At 33.1% G+C, this 14,338-nt stretch overlaps 1 protein-coding gene across 7 annotated transcripts in view; it reads right to left on the minus strand.

Moving 5' to 3' along the window:
- Positions 1–1,649: 1,649 nt before the first annotated feature.
- ATSPO11-1 (Spo11/DNA topoisomerase VI, subunit A protein) overlaps positions 1,650–14,338 on the minus strand; it is a 32,207-nt gene continuing 19,518 nt past the window's right edge. For 6 of the 7 annotated variants that reach the window (XM_082881707.1, XM_082881705.1, XM_082881709.1 and 3 more), the window contains one exon: positions 1,650–2,109. In XM_082881707.1, coding sequence (XP_082737833.1) covers positions 1,787–2,109 — 323 coding nt within the window. In that variant the 3' untranslated portion in view covers positions 1,650–1,786. Of the gene's footprint in view, positions 2,110–12,096; positions 12,253–14,338 lie in introns of those variants that run through there. The other variant, XM_082881710.1, reaches the window with a different exon arrangement.

A 14,338-nucleotide genomic window follows, 5' to 3' on the forward strand; every position in this document is an offset into this window, starting at 1 on the left:
CCCAACTCGCAGCTCGGCCCAATTTTTCCCAAAAATTACCCTCTCAATAAGCATAGATCTGTCCGTCGTCCTACAGTAATGTGTAATATGACTGAGATTTAATATTCTAGATTTTCAACATTAAATCTCAGTTATACGACATATCATTTTAAGATTATTTCTATGAATTAAAAAATAATAATAATAATTCAGTACAACGTAAGTAAATAATTACAAATAAGTGAAAATTTTTCATAAATATTAATAATTAAAATTATAAATTTTTATAAATCTGTAATAATATTTTGAAATTACCACTGAATAGTAATTTTCTCAAAAAAAAAATATTCTAAAGTACCCATTGCTCATCACATTACAAAGCAATTCTCTCAATGGTTGTGTTCTCATCAATCTCATGTTAAATGATTACATGTTTGATCCAGTACTCCTCTGCAATTGCAGATATCAATGAATGCCGGTGCTGGTGGGTAAGATCTAGAAGGAAGATCCATCCAAATTGGTGGGACTAAAGAGAGAGACACAAATCGTTCAAAAAAGGGAGAGAGACACACAAAGACAACATAATTGAAATGACAAACTTTAAAGGACTTGGAAATTGAGATTTTGAAAAGTGACCCCTTAGAAGATGTCCTCATTGTTGTATGGAACACTTCAACAACCACTTGAAGAAGACAAATATATGTAAAGAAAAATTGAAAGACCTTTGTTGAAAAAATGGGTATGGGTGTGTCCATTGAGTGGCATTATGTTAGGAATGAAAGCTTTGCCTGAGTGTCCGTTCAGTTGTGTTAAGCCTACTGTATTGAAATTATGCATTGGATGTCATTGATCATTGGAGATACAAACAACTATATTGTACCTGCTTCAAAAAGCAATGGCTAGGATAGTTTATTGATTTAATTATTAGTCAGGGTCTATGAATTTATTAGTCAAAGCACGGGTTTACGACTACGTTGATTTGACAAACCTTAAAAATAATGATGTGTATAGTTTGAATAGGCTTGTAATGCCATGTTTGGTTTGATTTTTAAAAACTTGTTGCAAAATTTTTTTTTTTCAAAAAATTAAAACTGAATTTGGTAAAAAAAAATAAAAAATACTCGTCATTTTTACATAATTTTATCTTTTGGGATGACAAAAATAATTTTAAAGTATTTAAATTTTTTTTTTGATATTTATTTTTATCAAATTAGTTTTCATTTTTTCAAAAAAAAAAAAATTGAAATTTTTTTCTCAAAAACAAACCAAACAGAGCCTCTATATGTTTATAATTTGTAGTAATGCATGGTACTAAAATAATTAGAAAATCAAATATAAAAAATAATTAAAGTGAGAATTGGAAAATAAGATAACAATAAACCAAAAAAAAAAACATAAATGAAGCTGGGTACTCAAAAAAGAAGAGAGTTGATCAAGAAAAAATAAAAAGAAAAAAAATGGAAGTAAAGAGAGCCGGAGAGAAGAATAATTCAAAAAAAAAATAAAAAAAGCCCAAGTATTTTATAATTTTTTTGTAATGGCAAAAATACATTATTTTTAAAAATAAGGGCAATATAGTTATTCCAATACTCCTTTAAAAAAAAAAACAAAGTAGTTACAATTTTTTATATAATTGCATCAGTTTTTTCTTCATCCTAAAACAAAAACACTTATGAAACCCAACCTAAATATAGATTAAATACTAATCTCTTTAATAAAGTTCTATATAAAAATTCTGAGTATATATATAAGTGAGCACCATAGGGTGACGGATAGCCATAGCTCGACCCATACCACGAATACTCCATCAATAACTGTGGAAAGTCGCTCGAGTTGTGGTGCGGATACTTTGGCACTGTCCGAGGGCAGTAACTATGGTGTGTGTCGCACCATACACCCTCGGGCAATGTCTAGATCTGCTCCCGTAAGGTTGCTCTAGTGCCTGATAACCGTGACTGTGACCGTGATCGTCGTAATAGGCTCTGTTTGGTGCCGTACTTTTGAGCATCACCCATTTGAGCTCTGCATGTCTTCCACTTCTCCCCAAGGCTGAGAGAAGTATGTTTGGATCCACCTCTCCTGAAATCTTTGCTAGACCTTCCTCTGCATCTATAGTCACTGAATACACTCCTAATAAAATAATTCAAACAAAATATTAGTTCAATTATTTTCTTTCACCTTTTAATTTTTATTTGAATTTTGCTTTGATCTTTCACTTTCTAAATTCTAATTGCAATAATTAAATCACTCCATAATTTAAATTTAACTAAGTAAACGGTCAAAGTTAAATTTAAAGGTTTGTGTTGGCTTATTTTTTCTATGAAGGAAAATATCATAAATGCGAGCTTGTTAGGAAGGATTGAAAAATCCTTACAGATTAAATTCAAGCCAATTATCAAGCGATTGCGTTGACGGTTCTTTTGCCTCAACAAAGAGGACTTCAAAATTGCCAAAGTGTAGAAAAAAGAAAAATTAAAAGAAGAATGAGGGACAGAGAAGGACGATTGAGTGAACAATCAAAGTACTAATTACTTACCTCTACTCCTATGCTTCGAAAATGAAGTGCATAAAATGCATCGAAATGAAAATGCTGAAAATAAATGCTTCGAAATATAAATCTATATTAAACTACTCCTAAGATAAGGAAAATGACAAGAAATATTGAAATCGAGTGTCTTTGATTTGAGTTCTGGATTTTTACAATGTAACCATTAATGGCTATTTATAGAAGAAAAAATACAGCAATAACTACTTATTAACTACCCATTTCTTCCATCTTCATTCTTGTCTTGCCATATGTCCTTCCACTCATCCACTTTGTCCTCCTACTCATCCACTTTGTCCTTCATATTCTCCATTATCTCTATAACTTCTTTTAACTTCCAAATGAATAAGAGGATGCCATGTGTCTTGCAATTATATAAATAAGAAATAATAATAAAAATTACAGATTTATGGTGCTAACATTACCCCTCGCGGCCCTTTAAAATGATGTTTACTTGAATTTTTGAAGGGTCAAACCAAGCACATGACTAATCTAAGCAATAAAATGCTTCGAATAATATCAACAAAGTGCTTCGAATGATATAATAGCACCAATGAAGTGTTTCGAATGAGTATGAAATTATGACTAGATGTCTCGAATGCTAGCTATTACGGACTAGTAACAAGCTTCAAAGGTGGTACAAAGGACCAAAATCATCTTTCGAAGGTTGAAAGTGCCGACAAATGACAAATTACATCCTTAGAAATACTCGGCAAAGTTTCGAAGGTTCACAACCACCATTATTGTTTCTTCGAAACTGTTAATGCAAAGATGGAGTGCTTCGGAGCTTACAAAAGTATGGCAAAAGAGCCTTCGAAGCAGCTTTTGGCCAACATTGTAGTTATTCACATTTTGTATGTTCTGGTTCATACATAATTAATGAAAATATTAATTTTGTGCTTCGAACCAGTTATTAATTCTTCGAAGACACCAAAACTGTTGTTCTTCGAACCAACTTATCATGCCAAAAACAGGCATTATTCGACCACTAATTAATTGTCATTTTACATATATTTAAAGAGATGTACACATTTCGAAAGTTTTTAAAGCTTTATACAGTTTTGAAGGTGAAGTAATCAACCTTCGAAACAACTCTTGATGTTTCGAATGTATCGTCAAAACTTTATACAGCTTCGAAGGTGAAGTAATCAACATTCGAAACAACTCTTGATGCTTCGAATGTATCTTCGATGCTTTGATTGCGTACATACAAACAACTGGCCATCAATTTGAAAAGATAAGCCATTCTCAACCATTTATTTAAATGCACAGACTTTTTCTAGCCAAATTCATGCATTTTAAATGGTTATCCCTTATTCTTAGTGCTTCGAACTCATAAGAACAATTTGTTAATTTTATCAGCCACATCATCAAAATTATATTTTGATGTGAACCACAAATCCAAAAGGATTTTGAACACCAAAAGTCATGGTATGGTGTGCCCATGAAAATTCATTTTTTTTGACATTTTGAAAAATGTCAAAAATTTTGAATTCATGAACAGTGGCTTGTTCATTATTCTTGACCATGTTTGTTTTAAAAACATGACTTTTGCTGAATAGGTTTTCATAATTATTTGGCAAAGTGGGTTATTTTTCTATGTTAGCCATTAATGGCTTATGAAAATCACCCATAGATATGTTATTTTCATGACTTGACTCTCTAAAATTTGGTTTTTGGACCCCCGAGTCATACATGGAACATCATTCTTAGCCAAATTTGGCTCAAGAACATGCTCTTTCGTTGTGTTAATTTCATAATTTGGCTCTTTTAAAACGAACTCTTGAACCCTCCGAGCCATTGATGAAATCAACTCTTTGCTTTTGCTATTTTTAACCATGGAAAAATTCTGAAAAAATTCACCAATTCCGGCCATTAAAGCCTCAGTTAAAGACTTGGTAGTGAGAGTTGATAACTCATCATTCCATTGGCGAAAAGGCGAATTTCCATATCAAGTTAATGAATTTCTCCAATTAAATGGTGTCTTTTTTCTTCCACCAAATAATATTGTAAGGGATGAAAGTTTATTTCATCAAGAAAATGAATCTCTTCTTGAAGATCTAAAATTTCTCTTTCACGCCAATATATTTCATATTGACAAGTTCGAATGGCGAAATCCAAATAGTTTGTCATTTCTTACACTTGGCGGTCTCACTGGGCGTGCCAAAAATTGTTGGCTTATTTTTCCTATGAAGGAAAATATCATAAATGCGAGCGTGCCAGTAAGGATTGAAAAATCCTTACAGATTAAATTCAAGCCAATTATCAAGCGATTGCGTTGACGGTTCTTTTGCCTCAACAAAGAGGACTTCAAAATTGTGAAAGTGTAAAGAAAAGAAAAATTAAAAGAAGAATGAGGGATAAAGAAGGACGATTGAGTGAACAATCAAAGTACTAATTACTTACCTCTACTCCTATGCTTCGAAAATGAAGTGCATAAAATGCATCGAAATGAAAATGCTGAAAATAAATGCTTCGAAATATAAATCTATGTTAAACTACTCCTAAGATAAGGAAAATGACAAGAAATATTGAAATCGAGTGTCTTTGATTTGAGTTCTGGATCTTTACAATGTAGCCATTAATGGCTATTTATAGAAGAAAAAATACAACAATAACTACTTAGTAACTACCCATTTCTTCCATCTTCATTCTTATCTTGCCATGTGTCCTTCCACTCATCCACTTTGTCCTCCCACTCATCCACTTTGTCATTCATATTCTCCATTATCTCTATAACTTCTTTTAACTTCCAAATGAATAAGAGGAAATGATGTTTACTTGAATTTTTGAACGGTCGAACCAAGCACATGACTAATCTAAGAAATAAAGTGCTTCGAATGATATAATAGCACCAATAAAGTGCTTCGAATGAGTATGAAATTATGACTAGATGTCTCGAATGCTAGCTATTATGGACTAGTAACAAGCTTCGAAGGTGGTGTAAAGGACTAAAATTATCTTTCGAAGGTTGAAAGTGCCGACAAAGGACAAATTACATCCTTGGAAATATTCGGCAAAGCTTCGAAGGTTCACAACCACCATTATTGCTTCTTTGAAGCTGTTAATGCAAGATGGAGTGCTTCGAAACTTACAAAATTATGGCAAAAAGGCCTTCGAAGCAACTTTTGGCCAACATTGTGGTTATTCAAATTTTGTATGTTCTGGTTCATACATAATTAATGAAAATATTAATTTTGTGCTTCGAACCAATTATTAATTCTTCGAAGACACCAAAACTATTGTTCTTTGAACCAACTTATCATGCGAAAAGTAGGCATTATTCGACAACTAATTAATTGTCATTTTACATATATTTGAAGAGAACTACACATTTCGAAAGTTTTCAAAGCTTTATACAGTTTCGAAGGTGAAGTAATCAACCTTCGAAACAACTCTTGATGTTTCGAATGTATCTTCAAAGCTTTATACAGCTTCGAAGGTGAAGTAATCAACCTTCGAAACAACTCTTGATGCTTCGAATGTATCTTCGATGCTTTGATTGCGTACATACAAACAACTGGCCATCAATTTGAAAAGATAAGCTATTCTCAACCATTTATTTAAATGCACAGGCTTTTTCTAACCAAATTCATGCATTTTAAATGGTCATCCCTTATTCTTAGTGCTTCGAACTCATAAGAACAATTTGTTAATTTTATCATCCACATCATCAAAATTATATTTTGATGTGAACCACAAATCCAAAAAGGATTTTGAACACCAAAAGTCATGGTATGGTGTGACCATGAAAATTCATACTTTTTGACATTTTGAAAAATGTCAAAAATTTTGAATTCATGAACAGTGACTTGTTCATTATTCTTGACCATGTTTGTTTTAAAAACATGACTTTTGCCGAATAGGTTTTCATAATTATTTGGCAAAGTGGGTTGTTTTTCCATGTTAGCCATTAATGGCTTATGACAATCACCCATAGATATGTTATTTTCATGACTTGACTCTCTAAAATTTGGTTTTTGGACCCCCCGAGTCATACATGGAACATCATTCTTAGCCAAATTTGGCTCAAGAACATGCTCTTTCGTTGTGTTAATTTCATAATTTGGCTCTTTTAAAACGGACTCTTGAACCCTCCGAGCCATTGATGAAATCAACTCTTTGCTTTTGCTATTTTTAACCATGGAAAAATTCTGAAAAAATTCACCAATTCCGGCCATTAAAGCCTCAGTTAAAGACTTGGTAGTGAGAGTTGATAACTCATCATTCCATTGGCGAAAAGGCGAATTTCCATATCAAGTTGATGAATTTCTCCAATTAAATGGTGTCTTTTTTCTTCCACCAAATAATATTGTAAGGGATGAAAGTTTATTTCATCAAGAAAATGAATCTCTTCTTGAAGATCTAAAATTTCTCTTTCACGCCAATATATTTCATATTGACAAGTTCGAATGGCGAAATCCAAATAGTTTGTCATTTCTTACACTTGGCGGTCCCACTGGGCGTGCCAAAAATTGTTGGCTTATTTTTCCTAGGAAGGAAAATATCATAAATGCGAGCGTGCCAGCAAGGATTGAAAAATCCTTACAGATTAAATTCAAGCCAATTATCAAGCGATTGCGTTGACGGTTCTTTTGCCTCAACAAAGAGGACTTCAAAATTGTGAAAGTGTAGAGAAAAGAAAAATTAAAAGAAGAATGAGGGATAGAGAAGGACGATTGAGTGAACAATCAAAGTACTAATTACTTACCTCTACTCCTATGCTTCGAAAATGAAGTGCATAAAATGCATCGAAATGAAAATGCTGAAAATAAATGCTTCGAAATATAAATCTATGTTAAACTACTCCTAAGATAAGGAAAATGACAAGAAATATTGAAATCGAGTGTCTTTGATTTGAGTTCTGGATCTTTACAATGTAGCCATTAATGGCTATTTATAGAAGAAAAAATACAGCAATAATTACTTAGTAACTACCCATTTCTTCCATCTTCATTCTTGTCTTGCCATGTGTCCTTCCACTCATCCACTTTGTCCTCTCACTCATCCACTTTGTCATTCATATTCTTCATTATCTCTATAACTTCTTTTAACTTCCAAATGAATAAGAGGAAATGATGTTTACTTGAATTTTTGAACGGTCGAACCAAGCACATGACTAATCTAAGCAATAAAGTGCTTCGAATGATATAATAGCACCAATAAAGTGCTTCGAATGAGTATGAAATTATGACTAGATGTCTCGAATGCTAGCTATTATGGACTAGTAACAAGCTTCGAAGGTGGTGTAAAGGACTAAAATTATCTTTCGAAGGTTGAAAGTACCGACAAAGGACAAATTACATCCTTGGAAATATTCAGCAAAGCTTCGAAGGTTCACAACCACCATTATTGCTTCTTTGAAGCTGTTAATGCAAGATGGAGTGCTTCGAAACTTACAAAATTATGGCAAAAGGGCCTTCGAAGCAACTTTTGGCCAACATTGTGGTTATTCAAATTTTGTATGTTCTGGTTCATACATAATTAATGAAAATATTAATTTTGTGCTTCGAACCAATTATTAATTCTTCGAAGACACCAAAACTATTGTTCTTCGAACCAACTTATCATGCGAAAAATAGGCATTATTCGACAACTAATTAATTGTCATTTTACATATATTTGAAGAGAACTACACATTTCGAAAGTTTTCAAAGCTTTATACAGTTTCGAAGGTGAAGTAATCAACCTTCGAAACAACTCTTGATGTTTCGAATGTATCTTCAAAGCTTTATACAGCTTCGAAGGTGAAGTAATCAACTTTCGAAACAACTCTTAATGCTTCGAATGTATCTTCGATACTTTGATTGTGTACATACAAACAACTGGCCATCAATTTGAAAAGATAAACATTCTCAACCATTTATTTAAATGCACAAGGCTTTTTCTAACCAAATTCATGCATTTTAAATGGTCATCCCTTGTTCTTAGTGCTTCGAACTCATAAGAACAATTTGTTAATTTTATTAGCCACATCATCAAAATTATATTTTGATGTGAACCACAAATCCAAAAAGGATTTTGAACACCAAAAGTCATGGTATGGTGTGACCATGAAAATTCATACTTTTTGACATTTTGTAAAATGTCAAAAATTTTGAATTCATGAACAGTGGCCTGTTCATTATTCTTGACCATGTTTGTTTTAAAAACATGACTTTTTCCGAATAGGTTTTCATAATTATTTGGCAAAGTGGGTTGTTTTTCCATGTTAGTCATTAATGGCTTATGAAAATCATCCATAGATATGTTATTTTCATGACTTGACTCTCTAAAATTTGGTTTTTGGACCCCCCGAGTCATACATGGAACATCATTCTTAGCCAAATTTGGCTCAAGAACATGCTCTTTCGTTGTGCTAATTTCATAATTTGGCTCTTTTAAAACGGACTCTTGAACCCCCCGAGCCATTGATGAAATCAACTCTTTGCTTTTGCTATTTTTAACCATGAAAAAATTCTGAAAAAATTCACCAATTCTGGCCATTAAAGCCTCAGTTAAAAACTTGGTAGTGAGAGTTGATAACTCATCATTCCATTGGCGAATTTCCATATCAAGTTGATGAATTTCTCCAATTAAATGGTGTCTTTTTTCTTCCACCAAATAATATTGTAAGGGATGAAAGTTTATTTCATCAAGAAAATGGATCTCTTTTTGAAGATCCAAAATTTCTCTTTCACGCCAATATATTTCATATTGACAAGTTCGAATGGCGAAATCCAAATAGTTTGTCATTTCTTACACTTGGCGGTCCCACTGGGCGTGCCAAAAATTATTGGCTTATTTTTCCTACGAAGGAAAATATCATAAATGCGAGCATGCTAGCAAGAATTGAAAAATCCTTACAGATTAAATTCAAGCCAATTATCAAGCGATTGCGTTGACGGTTCTTTTGCCACAACAAAGAGGACTTCAAAATTGCGAAAGTGTAGAAAAAAGAAAAATTAAAAGAAGAATGAGGGACGGAGAAGGACGATTGAGTGAACAATCAAAGTACTAATTACTTACCTCTACTCTTATACTTCGAAAAGGAGGTGCACAAAATGCATCGAAATGAAAATGCTGAAAATAAATGCTTCGAAATATAAATCTATGTTAAACTACTCCTAAGATAAGGAAAATGACAAGAAATATTGAAATCGAGTGTCTTTGATTTGAGTTCTGGATCTTTACAATGTAGCCATTAATGGCTATTTATAGAAGAAAAAATACAGCAATAACTACTTAGTAACTACCCATTTCTTCCATCTTCATTCTTGTCTTGCCATGTGTCCTTCCACTCATCCACTTTGTCCTCCCACTCATCCACTTTGTCATTCATATTCTTCATTATCTCTATAACTTCTTTTAACTTCCAAATGAATAAGAGGAAATGATGTTTACTTGAATTTTTGAAGAGCTGAACCAAGCACATGACTAATTTAAGCAATAAAGTGCTTCGAATGATATAATAGCACCAATAAAGTGCTTCCAATGAGTATGAAATTATGACTAGATGTCTCGAATGCTAGCTATTATGGACAAGTAACAAGCTTCGAAGGCGGTGTAAAGGACTAAAATTATCTTTCGAAGGTTGAAAGTACCGACAAAGGACAAATTACATCCTTGGAAATATTTGGCAAAGCTTCGAAGGTTCACAACCATCATTATTGTTTCTTTGAAGCTGTTAATGCAAGATGGAGTGCTTCGAAGCTTACAAAATTATGGCAAAAGGGCCTTCGAAGCAACTTTTGGCCAATATTGTGGTTATTCAAATTTTGTATGTTCTGGTTCATACATAATTAATGAAAATATTAATTTTGTGCTTCGAACCAATTATTAATTCTTCGAAGACACCAAAACTATTGTTCTTCGAACCAACTTATCATGCGAAAAATAGGCATTATTCGACAACTAATTAATTATCATTTTACATATATTTGAAGAGAGATACACATTTCAAAAGTTTTCTCACCCCATGTTACATTTCGAAGGTGTTTATTGCTATCAAAATCACCATTCGAAAGTCACATATGTTACTAAAGGATCAAAGTCGTCATTTGAAAGTGCTCACGACATCTCTTCATACATAATCCAAAGAGTTGGATCACTATGAAATTAGTTTGGCATTTTAACAAGCCATTAATGGCTATAAAATGATATTTCAATGAATAACATGCTTCGAAGTGTCTTGGGACATATTTTGAAGGTAACCACAAAACCAAATGATGATGGTTTTATGGATCAACCATATTTTTGGCCCAATATATTTCAATAACGAAATATTATTTGCTAGCCATTCCATCAAAGTCAACATTTGATGTGATCCATAAATCCAAAATAGATTTTGAACAACAAAAGTCATGGTATAGCGTGACCATGAAAATTCATACTTTTTGACACTTTGAAAATTTTCAAAAAATTTGAATTCATGAACAGTGGCTTGTTCATTATTCTTGACCATGTTTGGTTTAAAAACATGACTTTCGCCGAATTGATTTTCATAATTCTTTGGCAAAATGGGTTGTTTTCCCATGTTAGCCATTAATGGCTTATGAAAATCCCTCATAAGAATGTTATTTTCATGACTTGACTCTCTAAAAATTGGTTTTTGGACCCCCCGAGTCATATATGAAACATCATTTTTAGCCAAATTTGGCTCAAAAACATGCTCTTTCGTTATGTTAATTTCATAATTTGGCTCTTTAAAAATGGGCTCTTGAACCCCCCGAGCCATTGATAAAATCAACTCTTTGTTTTTGCTATTTTCAACCATGGAAAAATTCTGAAAAAATTCACCAATTCCGACCATTAAAGCCTCAGTTAAAGACTTGGTAGTGAGAGTTGACAACTCGTCATTCCATTGGCAAATTCCCATATCAAGTTCATGAATTTCTCTAATTAAATCATGTCTTTTTTCTTCCACCAAATAATATTGTAATGGATGGAAGTTTGTTTCACAAATAAAATGGATCTCTTCTTGAAGTTCCAAAATTTTTTGTTTACACCAATAGATTTCATCTAGGCTATTTGAAATGGACAAATCCATTTCATTTTTCATTTCTTACACTTGACGTCCCACCGAGCGTGTCAAAAATTGTTGGCTTATTTTTCCTACGAAAGAAAATATCATAAATGCGAGCGTGCCAGCAAGGATTGAAAAATCCTTACAGATTAAATTCAAGCCAATTATCAAGCGATTGCGTTGACGGTTCTTTTGCCTCAACAAAGAGGACTTCAAAATTGCCAAGTGTAGAGAAAACAAAAATTAAAAGAAGAATGACGGACGGAGAAAGATGATTGAGTGAACAATCGAAGTAATAATTACTTACCTCTACTCCTATGCTTCGAAAAGAAAGTGCATAAAATGCTTCGAAATGGAAATGCTGAAAATAAATGCTTCGAAATATAAATCTATGTTAAACTACTCCTTAGATAAGGAAAATGACAAGAAATATTGAAATCAATTGTCTTTGATTTAAGTTCTGGATCCTTTCCAATGTAGCCATGAGTGGCTATTTATAAACAAATATTTGTAGGAAAAAACTTTCAGCAATAACTACTTAATGACCACCTAAAACCACCCACTTTTCCATCTTCATTCCCATAATGCCACACATTCCTCCATGTCTTCATAATTTCCTTTAACCTCCAATTAATGTTCCATGTTCTCTACTTCATTCTCCATCATCTTTTCACATTTCATAACTTTTCATAACCTCCAAATGAATAGGAGGATGCCACATGTCCTGCAATTATATAAATAATAAATAATAATAAAAATTACAGATTTATGGTGCCAACAATTTGTTAGTCATTTTTTTGGAAATTTTAACCTTTCAAGGAAACATTCAAATTTTGAAATACTATTTTTGGCAATACCCTCCTACTCTCTTTTTACATATCCTCCTACTCTCTTTTTACATATGGACATTTATTCATAAATTTTTCTTTACCTACTTATATCCACTTTTAAACGATAGTTTTGAAAAATTATATATATTTTTTACTTTGACTTTCAAATATAACTAATAATTTGGATAGAATAACAAAATGAAACAGAATAAATAACTTATATTTTTTAATATCATTTTCAATAGCCTCTCTATTTTTCCTCGTTAGCTATAATAGACGGTTAAATTTTCAAAATTCACTCCAATAAACTCCCTATCTCACTCTTTATTGTAGTGTACCTGATTTCACTACAACAAAAAGCAGTTTTGGCGACCAAAAATGTAAATTTCGTCGCTGAAAGTAGGACAATTGGCGACTAAAATTGAATTAGTAGACAGCACATACAGAATGAAGGAGATGGATTACGAAATCAAAACAGAGATGGAATGCACATATTTAAAACTTTAAACATTTAAAATAACTTACAATTTAAAACTTTAAACATTTAAAATAACTTATAATTACAATTGTAGCAACTGCAAGGATCTTAACTAGGTGCAAAGGGAGAATTTTAAGAGCACTCAGCACACTCTGGTTTTCTTACAACAAAGAGGGAGAAGAAAATTGAAGAATGCCTGAATGCTTACAATTGATTACAATATATAGAAATAAAAAGTAGAACAGTGAGCATGTGACTTCTGAAAGCAGCTGGTAGATCATGAAGTAAAGGAGATGCTGTCGGATGCTTTCGGTGGGGTGATTGCACAGCTGAACAGCCTTTAGCAAAAGTTGATTGGGTGAATAGTGACGGTGAACAGTAAACGTGAACAGTAACTTTTACTATTCATTACTTTTGGTGGATCATGTGAATAAAGGAATCAATATAAATACAAATTGGCAGCTTTTCTCAAAAGAGTATTGATTGAAGCTAATTTGTATCTATATGGAATCCAATGTTGATCAGACAAATGGATCCTGAACATCTTGAAACTCGGGTCCTGAATACTGATTAGTTGATTCTTCAGAGGAATGGATCTAATCTGAACCATCTTCTGAACTGGTGGATTGGGCTTTAGCTTGATCCAAAAGTCGATGGGCTAACTGGATCATGTCTTCTTTGGATGATTGGGCTTTTCCTTTGGACTTGCCTTTGGGCTGAACAGGAGGTGGAATGGGCTTCGCCTTGACATTGGACTTTGCTTTAGGCTTTGATTGGGCTGGTTGAGCAGCAACAACTTTGGACTTGGATTTGGATGATTTGGGTTTGGAACCACTAGATGAGGGGCTTCCAAGGTTGACTGGAGGAAGACTGGGCTGACTTCCTTGAGTAACTGCAGCAGTTGGGTTCTGCTGGGCTTTAGCAAGAGCAGGAGTTGGAGCACATTGATCAGGTGGGAATTCGTCTTGAACAATTTCAAGAATTCTGGGAACATTATACTTGACCCACCATTTGACTGTATGTTGGCGAATGATGATGTTATCATCAATCCCATAGTACCATTTGAATATCCAGGGAATTTTGTATTTGGCAATAAATATGAGCAATAAGGGAAATTGCCGTTGGTGAGTAGAAAATGGGTAAATAGAAGCAAAATAATGAATTATGTTACTAAGATCATCAGGGAGGATGTCTGAAATGGCGCCATAATGAGTCCACCATCTCAGAAACCAAGTAGGTAACTCAGATTTGAATTTTTGATCAAATGAGATGAACCAAGAATGACTGAAAGTTTCATTTTGGTACAAGAAAATCTTGAACCAAGCATCAACGTAGTCATGGTAATTATATTGAATAGAATGACCAGGTAAATCACGAAGCTGATTAGGATTACCCCATTCAGCCATGGAAACAATGTTGTGAATATAAATGGAATGATATAGGATCTTGTAAGCATAGGTGTGATCCTGGATTGGCTTAATCAAAATGGAATGGTGATTGAT

The sequence above is a fragment of the Camellia sinensis genome, chromosome 7 (genome assembly GCF_055761805.1).
Source record: "Camellia sinensis isolate YWXY chromosome 7, ASM5576180v1, whole genome shotgun sequence".
Lineage (NCBI taxonomy): Eukaryota > Viridiplantae > Streptophyta > Magnoliopsida > Ericales > Theaceae > Camellia > Camellia sinensis.